Here is a 20,202-nt window from a genome sequence, read left to right on the forward strand (position 1 = left end):
GTCTTTCTGTGACATCTGAAAATTTGAATGTGTAACTTTGGGTAAACCAAATTGCTTTTCAGACCTAGTACCTAGAAATCTTTTACAATAAATACCTTTCAAGAAATACATCATTCATATATGGGAAATCCGGCAGCATTTTTTCCTTCCCACTTCCTGCTGACTCAACTCCCAACAGGCTGAATTTTTTATTTTGACCTAGAAAGTCTTCATTATTTTTCATTACACCCTTTTCTGAGATTGCGAAACAAACCATTGCCTGATTTTAATCAAAACATAAAAGAAACACATTAAAATGACAAAGACAGCAAAAGAATATTCTTAAAGACCTTGGTGTCAACGAACACTTTTAGATTTTTGGTCAATGAGCTGCTAAAGTTAGAATCCATTTGTAAATGTTTTTAATTGTGTTTTAATGCTGTTTTTGTGTTGTTGTTTTTTCTTCTTCTGATAAAGTAGTGCTGTATCTTGGCCAGGTCACTTCTGTAAAAGACATTTTTAATCTCAGAATGGTTTATCTTGTTAAATAAAGGACAAAAAATAACTAAGAAAAGGTTTTGGTAAAATAATCCAGAAGGCCAGGCAGGCCAAGTATTCAAAGTCATTACTGACAGTAAACCTTACATCAGTTTATTACATGGCTCTCTGGAATACTTGATTCTTACAGATCAGTTTATAACCTGATAATTAGATACCCCAGCTGTACATTTATGTAGCCAGTAAGAGATTTAATAAAGTTCATAAAAGGATGTGAAGGATATTATCAATAGACAAAATGTAAATGTGCATTAAATGGTTGGAAAATAATTAAATGCAGAAAAGTGTGAAAAGATGAAGAAATATGAGACACGCTGGCCTTGAAAGCACTGCAGTTACACAAAACATGTTTTCCCCCTTGACTGTAGAAAAAAAGACATTACATAATGTTTTTTTTCTACATTATAGATTAAAATGAATAACTAATGATCATTCTGAATTGTATCGAAATTGTATTTAAATGATTTAAATGCGTAATATGGCATTTTAATGGCAAACAACATACAATTGAACTCGTAGTTTGTTTGTTTTGTTTTTTTTAATGTTAAAGAACAAATATCTATGCACTAGTGAAGGCAGACACCTTGTGTTGGCAACTGAAACTGCGCATAGTTTCAATTTATTTTGAACTTGTCCTTGTGAAACTCCATCATCCGGGGATTCCGTCATCCGGGGCTTGCCTCTGCCTTGTTCTTTCTCTGTTTATAAACAGAAAAAGCTCAGAATGGTCGATGAGCCTTGACGTCACTGCTCCAACCACGTCATTTTATTTTGACCTTTCAAACTGTTTTTCATAACGAACGAGAAATAATACCCATCAAAAACCGCGTGTGTTTAGTTACAATGCGAGTAACCACGCGTGCGTTCGACATCAAGTATACTTTTTTTTTATTGCCACATGTAACGCACGTGTCGTCCGGTTCCTGGAACTGCAACAACATTAACCTTTAATATGCCAGAGAGCTTAGAGTGAGGCCTATGAAAATGATCGATAAAAAAATAAACATCTGAGGCGAACTTCACGAAAAATATTCACGATATCGCACTATTCCCCGCTAACTGTTTCAAAACGAGTGAAATGTAAACGAGGGATTAAATCGCACCCCGCTCCGGTCCGAGAATCCATGGCGTGTTTTCCACGCGCCAGCTCCATGTTTTGACTACCACCGCCAACAGCAACACAGCGAACCCTACCAACACAGAGCCGTTGCGCTTGCAATCCCCTTGGTGTTTTTCAACAAAATGGCTGATTTAGGGGATGATACCGGAGCGAGAGCCCTACTGGCCCTCAGATCTGCGCCTTGTAGCCCGGGGGCTGTTTCTGTCCCGCCCGTGTACACTTTCTCCTCCTCGACTTCGACCGGGATCACATCATCCATGTCCCTCTCCCCTCCGTCGCAGGCCCTCGCTCGCCTGGAAGGCAGGGACTTCGAGTTCGCCATGCGCCAAAGGACGGTGACCGTGGGGCGGAATTCGTCGCACGGCTCCGTGGATGTCAACATGGGCCACTCGAGCTTCATTTCCAGGAGACATCTGCAGATCACCTTCGAGGAGCCGCACTTCTACCTGCGCTGTCTCGGCAAGAACGGTGTGTTTGTCGATGGCGTTTTCCAGAGGAGAGGCGCACCTCCACTTCTCCTGCCGAGGGAGTAAGTTACTAAAATGAGATCTGTTGCCTTACATTAGCTTCTGTGGCCAGATGGCAAGCACCTATTCACTTAGAGAGATGTGTATACTGTACATACAAGAGATTAAATTAACCTGCTTAATGCAGCGCCTGCATAATCCGACTAAACTACATGCGAGAGAATACGACAACTGTCAGAAATGTACAAATTGTATTGTGCATTCATTTAGAAATAAATAAATAAAATGCAACTTTGAATGGATTTCCCGGCTACAAACTTGTTTCGGGCCAGGATAATCTGATAGTATGTTCATTAATCTGCGATTGTGAGTGTAGTAAATCGATCAGTTAAAGGGATAGTTCACACAAAATTACACTTCTGGCATCATTTCATCACTCTCAGGTTCCAAACTTATATGACTTTATTTCTTAGGTTTATTCTACAACTTTTTTCCTCAGTAAATGTTGACCAAGGCAGTCAGTTCTGTCTAAATGTTGTTGTGTTCCATTGAAGAAATGGGATAACATGAGGGTGTGTAAACAATAACACTTGTTTTCATTTTGGGCTCAGTGTCCCTTTAGGTCCCGAATCTGGATCTGTCAATGGATCTGGTTTTTTAAGTTCAAACAGTGTGAATCTAAATGTTATAAATTTATTGACCCCTGAGTGTTTTTTTTTTTTTTTTTTTTTTTGAGGCTGGCGCTCAAGACGGGTTAAAATGCAAACATGAAAAGTTAAACGTTTCACATTACAACCACAGGAACCGTGTGCATGACAGAGACTGGATCCACCGCATGATTTTGTGGGCAGATGTGAGATACAGGCCGCATTTATGACATATCAATTGTAACCACTTTATGATCCTCTGCTGACAAAGAACAGAGGGGAAAACCTAGTGATACTATAATAAAGCACTTCGAACAGCACCGTTTGAGTAGTAATATGGCATTGTTTGTACACAATCCTCATGCAGTCTTATTTGTTTAGATTGTTTTGAACTGTAAATAAATATTACAGTTGTTAGTATAAGTCTCATCCATCTTTGAAATATTGTTTTTTTTTTTAAACAGTTTTTTAAATATTTAATTTCAAATTATTTGAGTTTTCGAAGTATCTTATTTTCTTTTAAAAAAAATTTGAATTTGTTTTTAATGAGTTTGGAATTTGATTTCGAATTTGAAATTATTTTAACAAACAGTAAAAAAAAAAGTAGTGAAGTTTTTAAATCTTGCATTTAAAATATAATATTGTATTTCAAGACAATGTTTTTGTTTTTTGCTGTTACTTTCCCTGTGTTTAGCTGTTGTTCTGCTTACACTAAGCTATAAGTTTAGCAGTATAAATAGTTGTTTATCTCAGTAACAATCAACTTTAGAAAACCAATCTGTGAGTAGTTGATGATCCTACTTCGTTGGGTGTTTTTGATAAAGTGCACCGCAAGTAAACTGGTTTCAGTTTCAGTAATCTGTAGAGTTAATCAGAATGAAAGCAGTTCTCATGCCATTGACAGTTTTAGCCTCAAATGTAAACACTAATGATTGAGAGGTGGATAAACTAGTTAACTAGATCAGACTGAAGGTCCCTGCATAGTTTTTCTGAACAGTAGTGGCTAGAGTTCAGCTCTTTGTGACTCTTAGATTTGATTAAAATCCCTATTTAACTCCCTCGTTCATATCAAAATATATTTTACTGTGTCTCGGTGTATGCCATCTGTCTTATCAATGCAGAATAGATCTGTGGAGCTTGTTGTCATGGAGGTCAGAGTGACTATTCCTGTAGACTGCTGTGAAAACACGGACAGACTGAACCCATAATGAGCGCATGCCAAGCCAACCATTCAAAACAACTGCAGTGTGTATGCTGTAGCATTAAAAGTGGCTTCCTTGTGCAGCACTTGTGTAAATACATCCAGTGGAGGCGGTGCACCAATTCATCATTCTCTCTGGCCGACAGTTCAAAAACTCAGAAAAGGGGTGTAAGGGAGGGTTCATTTTTACTCGAAAATTCACAATTTGGTCAAAAATTGGGTTTTATAATTTTTTGTACATTTTAAATTTTTATTTTTTTATTTTTTAATAGACTGATCTCCTGAGCCACTGCACAACAGAACAAAATGTAACACAATAACTCAGTGCAAATAGTTTTAATAAAGTTCAAATAGTTTTCAGTTTACACATCTTTTTGGGCTTTACACTAGTGCATTTTCGTTTTAAAATGTATAGCTTAGACAGAATCATAATTTCTATTCATTTTCCACTGCTTCCAGCGCTGTCTGCGATCGCTGTTCTGACTCAGAAGAAGCTCATTCTCCGCTCATATGTCAATCATATTACACGTTCATAACCAGCTCTGTCTCCTATTACAAATGTCCATTACATACAGGGTATTTAAATTAGAAATTCTAAGCCAGTGTAGCGGTTAGCTTGATATAAAAGGCTACAAAAAACATATTTCAGCAACATTATATGGCCAAAACAAACATTAGATCACAATCGGAAGTTATTACAAACACGCAGTGGTGGTTTAAAGTGAGTTTTGAGTAATAGCATAGTATAAATCTTATAAATTGTGTTATATAGCATGATGCTACAGTGAGCATGAATGGTCATGCAACATGCATTTTCGGTAGTAAAGTGTGGACTGCATTCTTTTCTGAAATGCAGTGGAAATGCCAGTATTGACAAGGATCAATGTTCACACTAGTGCGTTTTCATCTTAAAACTGTGTATTTACGGTATTGTTAATTAATGTATTGGTGAGCATAAGAGACTTTTAAATGGTAGGCCAAAAGTTGGTGTGTTTACTGGTTTCCACATATTTGCACTGATCTTATAAAATTAACTCTTATGCCTTAATTTGTCTGTATCCTTCTCTACAGGTGCACATTTCGATTTCCCAGTACGGTGATAAAGATTCAGTTTACGGCGCTGTACCACAAGGAGACACAGAAGGAGGAGGCTCCTGTGTCCCCCGTGAGACCCCTTTACCCACAAATCTCTCCACTGAAAATCAGCATTCCTGAAAATGACTTCAGAACTATGATGAGTCCCCTGCCTTCACCGACAGGAACTATTAGGTATGACTTCGTCCGAAAGACCACGCACAGAAAAATTGTTTCATTAGAGAACCAGTTCTTTTGCAGATCTTTTTGAAAGTGGATTTTGTTCTCGTATTGTTGCTGAAATGAAAACTCAAGTTTTTGTTATAGGAAAAAAAAGGCAAAAACCTGCAGCACAATATTGTATTTGCCGTGCAAAACTGCAGTTTTGAAAAGATTATCAATAATTTGACAACAAAACATTAGGTTTTGCATTTTCCTCTTATGTCTGTAGTTTAAGCAAAAGTCAGATTTGAATGCATTTCTAAAGTGCATTAATGCTGAAGCATCAGAATTTGCATGCAAAAGGTGATGCTTGATTTTGATGCGTGTTTGAAGCTGTCAGGCTTCATTGTAAATGTAGTCAGATGCAATAGTGTTGGGAAAAGCCTGCCCCTGGCGGCCTCTCTGCTCTTCTGCACCACGTGTGGCTCTCAAAGTGAGCATGCTGTGTGCACATACCATATATGGCATGTGCTGAGCTTGGAGCGCTCTGATTGGTCGGTCGGAAAGTGTTGTGGTTTGGTGTTTTGAGCCACAGATAGTTTCCTTTTTGCGAGGCCTCCAAACACCCCTCTCATCCCACTCCTTGGACTGTTCCTACACCCAACACAAACAGACACATGCTTTTTTACCCTCCCTTATTCCTCTTCCCTTACTGGGGGGAGTATTTCCTTCTATTCAGCTCTACGAGCGTTGGAACCAGTTATCGACGGCTGAGCTGCACTTTCTACTGTAATGTTTTTCTCTTGTAGGGTACTCTCTGTGTGGAGTGATAGATTAGGGACATTTCCCAGATTGTCAGCCTGCTGCACAAACAGCAGATGTGTGTAAAGCTTTGAATTCCACACACATGGAGCTACTTGAACAACTACCATGTACAGTACAACCTGCAGTATCAGCCTCTCCTTTGCGCATATTTGACCCCACTCTCTGTTTTCCTTCTGCAACTTTTTTTTAATAAATAGAATAGCATAATTTTGATAGGGTGATAACACTTGACAATGAGGTTAACAGTAGTTATGCATAAGTGTTATAAACTAACATTGAGCAGCCTTTTTTACAGCATTTATTAGCCTACATTAATGTTATAAATATACTGCTCTTCATTGTTAATTGATGTTTGTACATAATACATGAAGTATTGTTCATTTATAATGTTGACTATCATCTAAAAGTTTGGTGTCTGTAAGATTGAAAAAAAAAGAAGTCTCTTATGCTCACCAAGGCTGCATTTATTTGATAGAAAATAACAGTACAGACCGTTTACAATTTAAAATAACTGTATTTTTAAAAATGTAAATTATTCCTGTGATGTCATTACTCCAGTCAGTCAGTGTCACATGATCCTTCAGATATCATTCTAATATGCTGATTTTAGGGATGCATGATATTGGATTTTTGCCGATACCAATACTGATATATTTTCTTTTGTTTGTAAACACCAAGTCTTTCCTGTGCAGAGATTATAAACAAATTATTTTTAATTTTGGTTAGTTTTAATAAAAACTTGCTCGTTAGAATTAATAAACAACAATGAAGTTCTTTTATATGACAGTACAATGAAAGCTTTGAAAATAACTATGAATAAATCTATAAAACTATAAATATGCTTTTTTTTCCCCAGATAGGTGCAGTGGTAACCTTAACATTTTGTTTGATGATTGAACATTTGTAGATGGTCTAAAGCAAAAAAATAAATAATAATAATAATAAATCCTGAAGATTAAAGTGCATCATCATTTCCACACAAAATATGAAGCAGCAAAATTGTTTTCAACACTGATAATAATCAGAAATGTTTCTTGAGAGTAAAATAAATTGTAATGATTTCTAAAAAAAAAATCATGTGACACTGAAAACTGGAGTAGTGTTGAAGAAAATTCTGCTTTGCATCACAGGAATGACATTACATTTTATAATGTATTTAAATTGAAAATATATCTTTTAATGTGCTAAAATATATATTTTTAATAATGAGTGCTGAGGGCATGACTTCATCGCATGGTCAGATTTTCCTTCTTTTTTTGTCTCTAGCTGATCACATGCCTGATTTAAGTTTTCATAATCCATTTGAAAATTTGTGTATTTCACTTTCATTTTATTACAAGTAGGCCAACAGCGCCCCCTAAGTAAATAAAACACCTTACTATAGGGGCATTGGACTCAGGGAGGCTACCGCTGCTGCTGACTCTATCGCACAAAGGATGCATCATTCTGTACTTGCATTCTCAGATTAAATGTGGTGATCCAAAACAGTGAATCTAATCATCATTCAGGAAAAAAGTTCACTTCAAGAATGACCACACTGCTGACATGATCTTATCGCTAGCACACCATGAGCATATGTGAATTATTCATCTTGTCGGCAAGGCATATCAGCATCATTTTTCATATTGGGGCAATGCCGATATTTACATTTAAAGCCATTATCAGCCACTTCCAATAACTTTCCGATAATATTGTGCATCCCTAGCTGATTTGCTGCTCAAGAATGCTCATGAATAGATAAATCAATAAGAACCGCATCTATTTAAAATATTTAAATATTTTGTAAAAATTTAAATATCCTTACTGTAACTTCTGATTAATAAATTGCAGCCTTGCTGGATAAAACTATTGATTAAAAAATCTTACCAACCTCAAACTTATGAATGATAGTTTATAGAAATTAACATTAATACATGTTGAAACAGTAGGCTATTTGTCATTCATTCTTAGTTCATAATTACGTAACATATCAGATAATGTCAACTATTTTAACCTTGTTGTAAAGTGTTACCAATAAAACTAGATGTTGGGTTGAATTTGGGGTGAATTATTTTATTTTTTTTATTCAGAAAATATTTCTGTTAGTTAAATGGGTTAATGATCAATTGGTTAAATAGTTGCCTTCTGTAAATCATTACTGCACATGACCCTTTGGAATCGCATGGCTGTGTTTCACCAACCTTCACTGTTTATAACACAGTATGTTTGAACTTGATGAGCACTGAAAGCGGTGGCATGTTATTGCTTTTAATATGAATGCAATGCGTAATGCATATTTGTTGACCCAAAACAGGTTTCAGTGAGTTCATCACATCAAATCTAGTAAACTGGTCAGTTCTGAAAGGCTCTTGGACAGTAAATATAAATATAACCCAGAATGTGTGAAATATATCGACTTACAGTAAATTTATATTATATGATTTGATTATTTTTGTATATTTTTGTTTACTTTTGTGCCATAAACAATGTAGTTACTGTGTTGTATCATCATTTGACGCCTAATGTAAAATCTGGGTCCTTTGATTTGATTTTGATCCCATTAGGATCCTTTGGAATTGGTTCCATTTTATGATATAAATACCCAATAGAAATTCCTTGGACATAAATTTTGCTTTTGAATAATTTAATTTATTTTTACACATACTTGATACACATTTAGTATAGAAGTTTCAGTTTTAGTACAGACGTTTCAGGCTGTATTTTTTTGCTTGTCCTTAAGTTGTTTTTGTAATACAGTCCAGTTGTTGTGAAAATGCTGCCTCAGGACTGGACTTCAACCCAATGCACCCCGCCTGCTGTGCCCTCATGCACACAATTGCCTTCCCCCGGCCGCTCAGAGAGGCCTGTTTGTCTCTGCCCGCACAACACAATGGAGCCTGCAGCACAACAGCCTTATCTGAGCGCTCTGTTGTGCACTGCTGTCAGAAAGCCAGTGGTAAAAAATAACAGAGTGAGTGAAGGAATGGTGGGGTGTGTCTGTGTTACTGGAGACTTACTGAACTGTTGACAGTAAACGACAGCCTTAAAATAGCATGGCTCAGGATGCATTTCTGTCACTATCAGTCTAAATAATAGAGTTCTTATCGTTACATTTCAGAAAACCCTGCGGCTAATGGCTCAGTAATTAATTTGTTTGTTTATCTGAACAGTTGGGTTTATAGGGCACAGGGCCACCTATTGGCACATTGTTTTTTTTTTATGTCAGGTGCATAACAAGGGTTATAATATGGGTTATTATGTTGTGGGTTATTTTCAACGTTACCGCAGGCAGTCAATTCAACATGTCCCTCAGTGTGTAAAAACAAATGGGAAACATGTTTATACTGACACAATACACTTAAAATGGGGGCTAGAAGGCAAGCAAGTCGGAGGGCTAAAAAGCAGAAACTTGAAGCTTGGATTTTTGCCCCCAAAAATTACTTATCCTGTAAAGTGTTGATTGGGATGGCTGTTCTAGATGGATGTGGTTGTTCTGGTTGTGTGGTATTATTTTATGCAAACAGTGCTTTATGTAGAGATTCAAAGTAAACTGGGACCATTAAGTTTTTCCTGGTCGATATTGGATGTTTAGTTGTCTAAAAAAGGGTCAAGATTTGCAATATTGGCCACAACATGAAAATAAACTTTTGGCTTAGTGAAAATAACCAGGTTTACAGGTTTACTCTCTGCTGGTCATGACATGTTTACTTTTTTTTTTTTTTTTTTGGGTTGTACACTATCATTCAAAAGTTTTTTGTTTTTCTTTTGAAAGAAATGAATACCTTTATGTAGCAAGAATGCATTACATTGATCAAATGTGACAGTGAAGACATTTATAATGTTACAAAAGATTTCTATTTCAAATACTGGTCTTTGGAACTTTCTATTCATCAAAGGATCCCGAAAAAAATGCGTCATGTGTTTTCACCAAAATAATTAAGCAACACAATTGTAGTCCAATATTGATAATAAGAAATTGAGCAGTACGTCAACATATTAAACTGATTTCTGTGTAGAAATCATGTGACTCTGAGGACTGGAGTAATTACTGCTGAATATTCAGCTTGGCCATTACAGGAATAGATTACATCTTAAAATATATTAAAATATAAAACAGCTATTTAAATTGCATTAATAGTACTAGTGGTCGACCTATATTGTTTTTTTGACTGCCGGTATCTTTGAAAGCAGGGTGGCCGATAGCTGACATAAAGCCGATATAATTATTTATTTATTTATTTTTATTAATATTTAAGAAATTTGAAATCATTTGACAATGGATTAAAAAATAAATGTGTAAAATAAACATACTTTAGATAACAAATTTTTTCACAAATAAATAAATATTTAATAAAAATATAATTAAAAAGGAAGTAAACACTGTAACCAACAGGGCACTCAGTATTCTGGGAAGTTTGCGTGCATTGGGAATTATATTTTTCAAATAAAGCCAGGGTAACACTCATTTTACATACAGTACACAGAGAAAATTACATTAATATGACAGTGGGCAAATGCAAAAAGTGCAGCATAATTTGAAATCACGAGTTTAATGTTAAAAGCATTCAATTCACACGGACCAATCGTCACACAGAGAACACTTTTTTGCAAGGTTTGTGAACTTAAATGTTCATTAGCAATTCAAAGATTTGTTTAAATTATATAAATGCGTATTTGCTTAAAGCTGATGGCCAATGAGAAAGTATTATAATGTTTGCCTTTCTATTACTAATAATATAAAATTAGTCATTATAATAATTTTTGTATACATTAATTCCTTTAACCATTCTATCAGATTATTAGACAGACTTCTATCCGTATTAGACAGAACTGTTGATGTTAATGATAATAATATAACTGTTAATGATGACAGCGAACAAGACGCTGTCAAAATAAAAGTCCCGCTTCAAACACATTGGCCAAGAAGAAAGTGTATCGGCCGATGCCTATATTTGAAAAATGCTAAATATCGGCCGATATATCGGCCTTGGCAATATATCGGTCGACCACTAAATAGTACTGTTTTACGGTTTTTTTTTTTATCAATTTAATGCAGCCTTTGTGAGCACTAACGAATGCCTTTAAACCTAACATTTTAACTGGAATATAATAATAATATTCAGGCATGTTCCTTTAATCTCTGATCTTCTTGGACTGTTATAGATGATGACCTCTATACACCTTTCTGCTCATCTTTTCTCCACCCAGCGTTCCCAATTCCTGCCCAGCGAGCCCTCGGGGGGCAGGTTCCTCGGGATATCGCTACGGGCGCAACATCACCTCAGATCTCCAGCTGGCAGCAGAGTACGCAGCCAAAGCTGTGTCAGAACAGTGCACTGAAGCCACAGGAGGAGATAGTCCTAAGGTAAGAGCCTCCAGCATCCTAATGCATGTCAGTGTCAGTATCAGTGTGTTTGTTCCCAAGATTCACTGTCCGCTATTCCTTCAGGATGAGTCCAAACCTCCATACTCGTACGCTCAGCTGATAGTCCAGGCTATCTCGTCTGCACCGGACAGACAGCTAACACTAAGTGGCATCTACGCTCACATCACCAAGCATTATCCCTACTACAGGACGGCCGATAAAGGCTGGCAGGTCAGTTTTTTTTTTTTTTTTTTTTCTCATTTTCTCAAATTCTCATTTGTTGGTCTGTCATGTTTGTGTGCTAATTTGTTTCTCCTTTCTCTCCAGAACTCCATTAGACACAACCTATCCCTGAACCGCTACTTTATTAAAGTTCCGCGCTCACAGGAAGAGCCAGGCAAAGGTTCATTCTGGCGTGTGGACCCCTCATCAGAGTCCAAGTTGGTGGAGCAGGCCTTCAGAAAGCGCCGGCAGAGAGGAGTGTCCTGCTTCCGCACACCCTTCGGCCCGCTGTCTTCAAGGTGAGATGATTTAGACCCCCACTTTTACTCTGCATGCACCCACCATCCCCTTAAAACACTCACACTGTCCGATGTAATAGAAGCCTGCTTAGCCTATTCTGTTTCCTTTTTATTCCCCTTCTGTCTGTTTCTTCACTGGGCAGAACAAAGTAAGTCTGTCACCTCTTTGTATTTGATCCGCTTCAGTTGTTTGTTAAGGAGTCATTTGGTGAAGCAGCATAAGTCACACCCATCCTTGTGCTCTCTGCCTTTAAAAACTCCATGGCGATTTGTAGATTGAAAAGCTTCTGACTGTTTCGTTGCACACAGTGTTTCTGCTGTTTGTCAGCGCTGTTTCATCTGGCTCTAAACTAGTTTAAATCACGAGTCATTTGTGAATTGAAGCGCTTCACACTGGATCTCACAGCTCTGTTTAGTGTCGTGTGACTGAGATCATCAGCGAGTAAACGCGAGTGAGCTCCTGCTGCGCTGCTGCTTGAACTTTGAGCCGAGCAGATAAATGCTCCGTGTGGTGAGGTTCAAATGAGCCACGCTGTTTCATTCTGTTTACAGCACATGAACATTATATCGAACATTTATCCAACTCTTGTTATCATTTTATAGAGGAAAATTCAATTGCGATAATTATCGTTATCGTTTTATCCACTAGACCTAATATAACATTGAAAATTGCAATGTTTTAGTATTTTAGTAGGAGGTACCACTTCACAAGGAGACTGGCTGATGGGATCCTGCAAGACATTCACAGATTAATAATTAATTTATCTTAGGATTTATCTTAACTCTGTCAGTGTCAAGAAAACTATATCACTGTCAAGCAATTGATCATTTTCAACAAAGATACATTAAGTTGGCAAAAAGTGACAGTAAAGACATTTTCTCAAAAATGTTAGAAAAGATTTGATTTTTTCATCTTTTGAACTTTTTATTCATCAAAGACTCCTAATTATATAAAATAACACAAAAATATTAAGCAGGTCAGCAGTGTGTGTGACACACATACACACACTGCTGTCCTGCTTAATATTTTTGTATATATCTAAAATTTGTTAGTTAACATTAGTTAATACATTATAAAGGCATATGAAATAATACCAATATTAACCATTATTAATACGTTTTAGTTAATAGTATTTTTAAGTTTTAGTATTACCATAGTAATATAATGTCATGGCAGTTAATGTAAGACACCCCCATCTAAAATTGAGTTGGCTAATGAGGTGCCACCTATTTAGAGACCATACATTTTCATGTCCCATTTCTGCACCCCTGTTGGCACCAAACAGAATTGTGTCTATATTGATTGTTTCCAAACCATTATTTGCTAGTGTCACCCCAAACTCACATTCCTCAAACAAAAAGAGCAGTGTTTTGAAAGTTTCTCCCTCAAAAAATTCACACTTATTTCTTAAAGTTGTTAAAAGTTTAATATTGGAAAATGTTTCCATTTAAATTGTCCAACTTAGGCAGGTGAGGCAAAAAGTTATTTTTGGACCCTGCTTGGCCAGTAACATCTGATCAAGTATGTGTAGCATTCACAGTGTGTTTGAGAGTTTCTGTGTGGCAGGATGTCAGTTGCGTGTGACTGACAGATCATTACGTTGGTTTCAGGAGTGCTCCAGCATCTCCCACCCACTCCGGCCTCCTCTCTCCACACTCGAGTGGCCTCCAGACCCCTGAGTGTCTGTCACGCGAAGGATCACCAGTGTCTCATGAGCATGACTTTGGTTCTAAGCTTGCTTCTGTGCCCGAGTACCGATACTCCCAGAGTGCACCAGGTGAGCGTGTTTCCTTTCATAGCACAGCAGTACTGACTGACTGACTGCACAGCAGTGTGCGTGACTAGCAGTGTTTGGATGTAAAGTCTCCAAACAGAAACAATACTAACTTGCCTACATTTTTTCAGTACTATGTTTTTCAGTATAGTATAGTTTTTCAGCTGTTGTCTTTCAGTGTTTGACTTAATGTCAAGTCAAATTTATTTGTATAGTACTTTTCACAATACAAATAGTTAAAGAGGCTTTACACGAAATCATGATGTTAATGTTTGTAATATCTTAACAGCTTCATGCCTTAAAGCCACATTTAGCAGATTAGAACAATAATATAAAGTTCACATTTTGTAATGACATAAACAATCCAGTAGTTGTGATTTGCTATATATTATATATCGCCCTACTAAGCTAACTTTATATTTTGTGACTGATATAAAGTCACACAGATGAGATTTGCTATACACTATATACTGCTTTACATGAGTATGCTGTATGATAGGGCTACATGATGTATCAAAATATCGCAAATGTAAATATTGCAATATGCATATCGCAAGGGCGTGCGATATCGGAATCATTTTAATAATAGGCTACTTTAATCAAAATGTTGCAAAAGTTCAGAGTTTTAGTTCGATGCATATAGCAGAGAATTGCTTGACGTTAAAAAGAGTTAAGTGTAAGAAGTTGCAGAAAACAACTCTTTGCCGTCTCGTCTTGCTGTCTGTCTCACACCTGAAGTGCACGCACAAGCCGCATCTCACACATAGTCTCTTCAGTTCAGCCAACACATGTGCATAGAGCGCGCACACACACACACACACACACACATACACACACACAGAGACATATTTCAGACAGCGCACGAACACCGAGTTAATTCGTCTTTCATTTCTCCTTCTTATGTTTGAACAGACACATACACACAAAAATAGTTTGGGTGTTTTTTTTTTTCTTTTTTTCTTTTTTTTGTAGGTTCACACTGATGTTAAAAAATGAGGTATGGTTTTGTATTTTTTGTTTAGTTTGATTCTTCGTTTGGGTTCATTTTGTTTTATTTAGTTTTTTTGTGTTTTGTTATAACTTATAGTGTCGCTAACTACTTTTTATATCTATGCTGTCTTAGCAAGCTACTAGTTCAAAGTCACTTCTCAAGCCTAAATATATTTTCTCGGATTCTCTGTGATTCCTCTTGTCTCCCAGGCTCTCCAGTGAGCGCTCAGCCTGTAATCATGGCTGTACCACCTCAGTCCTCAGCCGCGATGCCCAAGCCTGTGGCTTACATGCCTGCCTCCATCATTAGCTCCTCCCAGGCCTCTGGTCAGGCCATCCATGTGGTGCAGCAGGCGCCTGCTGTCACCATGGTCCGTGTATTGACAACCTCGACCAGCTCCCCCAATGGCTACATCCTGGCTAACACCACCTCATCAGGCTCTGGAGAGGGACATGGAGATCAAAGAGGTACAACTACCCATTTCTTCTTTTTTTTCTTGCAGAGAGATTTTTGCAAAATTTTGTTGTTAAATTTTGCACTCTGTGTGAACAGGCCTTAACAGTCTGTCTATGGTCTGTGTAGGTGCAGTGGAGGAGATGCCTGTGGTTGGCAGTAGAGTGATTCATGCTGTAGGGAGTCACATAAGCTCGGCCAATAGGGGGCAGCAGAGCTACACTGTTGTCCAGCAGAGCGCCATTCACCAGCTTCCTGTGCAGACCATTGCTCAGAATGGCAAACACGCTTCCTGTCACCAGTGCTTACGGTATGTGTGCATTGTTCTGAAGCCTGTAATTGTGAAATTTACAGTGTATGCTTATTTTCTAACTTGCTTAAAATGTAAGGATCGTGACACACTTTTTTTTTTTTTGTCCAGATCTATTAATTTACTGTAAAATACATAGAAATGTAATTCATGCATGCAATGATTTGATACAACCTTTCATGAGTTCATGAAGTTTGATTCATTTTGTGAAATTTTTCACAAATTCTTTTTTTTTTATGTTTTGAAATTCTTTAAAAAAGTTTGTTTTTAAAAGTACAGTAGTTAAAGACAAAGCAGCTAATTTAAAAATCTGCCACTAAAACTAAACCTAAAACCATATAATTTTCATTAAAATGAAATAAACATTAACTGAAAAAAATTAAAACTAACTTATTTTATTTCAGTTAGTTACCAAGGCAGCATTTTTCTTTTTCATTTAGTTTTAGTTAAAAACGAAATAAATTAAAACTAAATAAATAAATTTTAAAACGAAAATGGAAAATATCAAATCTGAATATGAAAAAAACTGTAACAGTTTATCAATGATACTAAAATAACACCAAATAAAATAAAACTAAATAAAACACAAAAATGAAATTACTATAAATTTAAATAAACCTAAAATGAAAACAGAAAAGTTTTTTGTTAACAGCATGATTTTTATAGATTGTTAAAAAAATTTATATACTGTCCTGATTCTGACATGGCATTAAAAAATAATAAATAAATACTGATATTGATGAATGAGTATTACTTTTAGCCTCTTAGTTATATATTTTATTTATTTATTTATTGGAAATGATATAAAAGTGTTGAAAATCAAGGATACAAAGCCAGCAAGAAAACAAAGTGTACGTTTGTTTTAAACTAGACCACATTTTTCTATTACTTGTCATTGACCTGTAACCATTCTCTTTGTGTTGTCATCTCTTTGCCCGCAGCTCTCACCAATCCTCTTCAGATCTTGGCTGCGCAGGCTTCAACATCCCCACCTGTGCTGGTCAACAGGCCCTCCAGCATGAAAACCAACGAATCCAGCATCGACGAGCCCGAGCCCAAACGGCCCAAAATGGAGGAGGACAGTGTCGCTCCGGTCCCTCAGCCTGTAATTGTTGCAATGAACCAAGAGGCCAGCGAATGAACGAGTGAGTGCGCGAGCGAGTGAGCCGACGACCGATCTTTAAAGCACATCTCGCAATGTCGTTAAACATATTGAGGGAAACGTGTTTGGTTTTCTTTAAAACAAGAACTTCAACGTTTTGTAAACGCCTGACACGGGTGACTGTTCGAATGTCTTTATAAGAAAAGGTTGTTGTTTCATGAGAGTAAATTCATTGAGCTACATCTGGCAGCATTAAAATTCAATGCTCACACAGTTTTAATTTTGTAGGGGTTTTTTAATCTTGTAAGAATGTTGGAAAGAAGTATGAAGAGAGGTACACGTGCTTAAAGACACCAGCTAGGCATGTGTGCCCAGGTAGTTCCTCACAAGGTACAGCTGAGAGAGTTCTTCTTTTCGGGACGGGGTGGGACCAATACCTATGCAGCTATTACAGTCTGAAATGAAGCAGTATATAAAAAGGGTCACGGGAAGCTGTGCGTTCCTTGCAGGTACCCGTGTGGCCTTTGTGAGGATTTATTTATCTCTCTGTTTAAAAGAAAAAAGGTTGTCTTTAATTAAATAAGATTGTTACAACTCAAAGCGGAAATGAATAGATATAACAGAGGCCTTTTCTAGCTGGAGTCCTTTAACCTGCATTATTATAGTGTACAATATATTTTTCTGTGGAGGATTCTTACCTTTCTTGCTTACTACAAAGAGAAATGTCTAGAAAAATTCTAATTTCTTAATTGGTCTATGTTTAGCGCAAAAATTAAAAAGAACTCAATGAATGTAAGTACCATTTGTTTGTTTATTTGTTTTGACTCCTGACACCCACTTTTGACCTTAACAATATATTAAACCATTAGAATGTGTATGTAGATACATTTTTGATGTTTTGTGTAGCTCAGTCGTATCTGTCCATCCCGGTTAGCACTTGGCCGAAATTCTGCTCCCTTAATATCTTAAGCAACATCAACGGATGAATGCAAGCACATGATACGTTGCTGATGTCAACCAAATGCTTTTCCAGACCTAGGAATGTAACTGTTCATATTGATTGTTTCTCCACTGACTTCCCGTGATCACTAAATCACAGAAGCCACTAAATGAATGTTCAGTATTTTCAAGAAACTTGTTTCTAAGTAATATAAACAAAGTCAGCCTTTTAATGAGACTTGCTAGTTTTACTAAGAGAAGAGTAAATATATATTGTTAGAATGATTCAAATGTGTTTTCAAGACAATCACTAACAGGATTCAGTTCAGTGACCGCTTTGTATGATGCAAATTACAGTAGCTTTACGTGAGCTAGCGATAGCTTCTTTGTATACTAGTGAAGTTGAACAGTGACAGCCGTACAGTGTTCCTTTTGTAGTAGAAATCGAAATTTTAACAGACCAAATACATATCCTCATCATTAGTGCCTTAGTGCTCCACTTCTTTCAGGACTAAATAAAATAGAAATCATTATGATGTACTACTTAAAGATAAACCACATCAAACTCACCTACTAAGAAGTTAATTTGCAGGTTTAAATGAACACATCTTGTATGAAAAAAGGAACAACAGGATCCTGCCTGTGTAATAATGTTTAGAACCTTAGAAGAAAAGGTGAGATGATGAATTATATTGTGACTGAAATTGACTGAGCAATATGATAAAAGTACACAGGAAATGAAATCTAGATGTTCTTTCTTTTTTGACCAGTGAGGTTTTGTACCATTTGCAAGCTTTTATTGATTCAGAACTTCTTATAGCTCAGTAGACTAATGTATAAATCAAGAGGAATCTGTTAGTAAACAGAAATGTCTATTTGTGGATTTAAAGGAACAGTTCACCCAAAAATGAAAATTTGCTGAAAATTTACAGACTCTTGGGCCATCGAAGATATCTTCATCTGAACAGATTTGGGGAAATTTAACATTACATTACTTGCTCAGCAATGGATGCTCTTGCAGTGAATGGGTGCCGTCAGAATGAAAGTCTAAGCAGCTGATAAAAACATTACAGTAATGCACAAGACTCCAGTCCCTCGATTAATGTCTTGTGAAGTGAAAAGCTGTGTTTGTGTAAGAAACAATTTCATCATTGAGATGAAGTTTTAACTTCAGACTGTTTCTTGTGGCTATCCATAGTCCTCTATCGATTATATTGCTTTCCCCAGAGAAAGTCAGCAAGTGATGTAATGCTAAATTCCTCCAAATCTGTTCAGATGAAGAAACAAACCAAGAAGAAGAAATCTTGGATGGCCTGAGGGTGAGTAGATTTTCACCAAATTTTCATTTTTGATTCAGCTGTTCCTTTGAAAGCTTTGAAAGAACATTTGGATTCAAATGATGCCGATATCAGCGCAAAAACATAAAGATTGATCTTAATTAGTCTGATTGGATATGGCTCGTTGTTTCATGTATTCAAGTGGGCTTCAATAAACACAATAAATGAGAGAAACACTATTCCATTTAAAGTATATTTTTATTTAAAAATCAAGAACAAAGTTTTGATTTGCCTGACAAATGAAAGCAATCCATGTGTACATGTTTTTTTCTCTCTCTCTTTCCCTTTAGATCATTATGGAGTAACCAGTAGAATGGTGAAACAAACATTGTCATTGTTAACACACTTATTGTACAGAATTAGCTGTCACTGCCTAAATGGGTTTTCATATTTTTTGTTTTCACAATCTGTCACAGTGTCTGTACGCATATATAACCATGGAGTATTTTTATCACAAAGATTCAAAGATTTTTTTTTATAATTTCTTTTTGTGCTTCTTGTGTTGTGCATATTAGCATATGCAAGTGTTTTACACTAAACATTTCTAATTTAAACTGATGTAGGTTTTCTCTCTCTCTCTTTTGACTCTATTTAAAAGATATAATCTGTTTGCATTGTACACAAAACACCCCACAAATCAGTGAGATCATGCCATGCATCTGTGAATGCCTCTAGGTTTGTCTGTTGTTTTTTTTATGTGTATTCAACTACACAAAGTGTATGAGGACTTTTCTTCTGTCTATGCATTTTATGCAATGGTGTATCTGGAACAAAAAAATACTTCACTGGCTAATCTTTTACATGAATCGGTGATGATGGCATTTTCTGTTTTGATTCCACTTGGATGAAGGTTTAAGCATTGCTTTGAATGTCTGCCCCTTCACCATCATTTTGTTTCTTTTATCATTCATGTAATTTATTTTCATGTCTTTATTGTATTCAGGGTACCTAGCTTGATTCTGTTTCTCAATTTTTCACAATTTGCTTCCAAGTTGTATTGCATTAACACTCTTTATAACCATGTGCTCCAAAACTCTGTCCCTGCCTGAGCAGAACTCTTGAATATGCTGGAATGTTAACAACAAACTATTAAAAAGTTTGAACTACAAAGTTTCAATTGCAGCCTGCTTGCACATGTAATGAAGATCTCTGACTTTAAGAACAGTAGGTATGAATTTATAGATTGCTAATTACAGCTTTGATTTTTACAGCATCAATGGATCTGTATAAAAATAAATGGTAACACTTTACAATAAGGTTCCATTAGTTAATGTATTAACTAACATGAACAATTCATTAAAGCATTTTTTAATCTTTCTTAATATTAGTTAATGAAAATACAGTCATTCATTGTTCATTTTAATTCTCAGTGCATAAACTAACAAGCACAATTTTTT

General features: G+C 36.3%; 1 protein-coding gene across 1 annotated transcript; it reads left to right on the plus strand.

The window, feature by feature from the left end:
• Window positions 1-1,293: 1,293 nt before the first annotated feature.
• On the plus strand, window positions 1,294-19,922 carry LOC109050616 (forkhead box protein K1-like). The gene is given in 10 exon segments (XM_019068187.2): window positions 1,294-2,186; window positions 5,044-5,241; window positions 11,221-11,377; window positions 11,462-11,608; window positions 11,705-11,898; window positions 13,510-13,676; window positions 14,874-15,131; window positions 15,247-15,403; window positions 15,405-15,427; window positions 16,369-19,922. Coding segments are annotated over 10 exon segments (1,908 nt in total). The 5' UTR covers window positions 1,294-1,779; the 3' UTR covers window positions 16,569-19,922.
• The last annotated feature ends 280 nt before the right edge of the window (window positions 19,923-20,202 follow it).

This window comes from Cyprinus carpio, chromosome A3 (genome assembly GCF_018340385.1).
Source record: "Cyprinus carpio isolate SPL01 chromosome A3, ASM1834038v1, whole genome shotgun sequence".
NCBI lineage: Eukaryota > Metazoa > Chordata > Actinopteri > Cypriniformes > Cyprinidae > Cyprinus > Cyprinus carpio.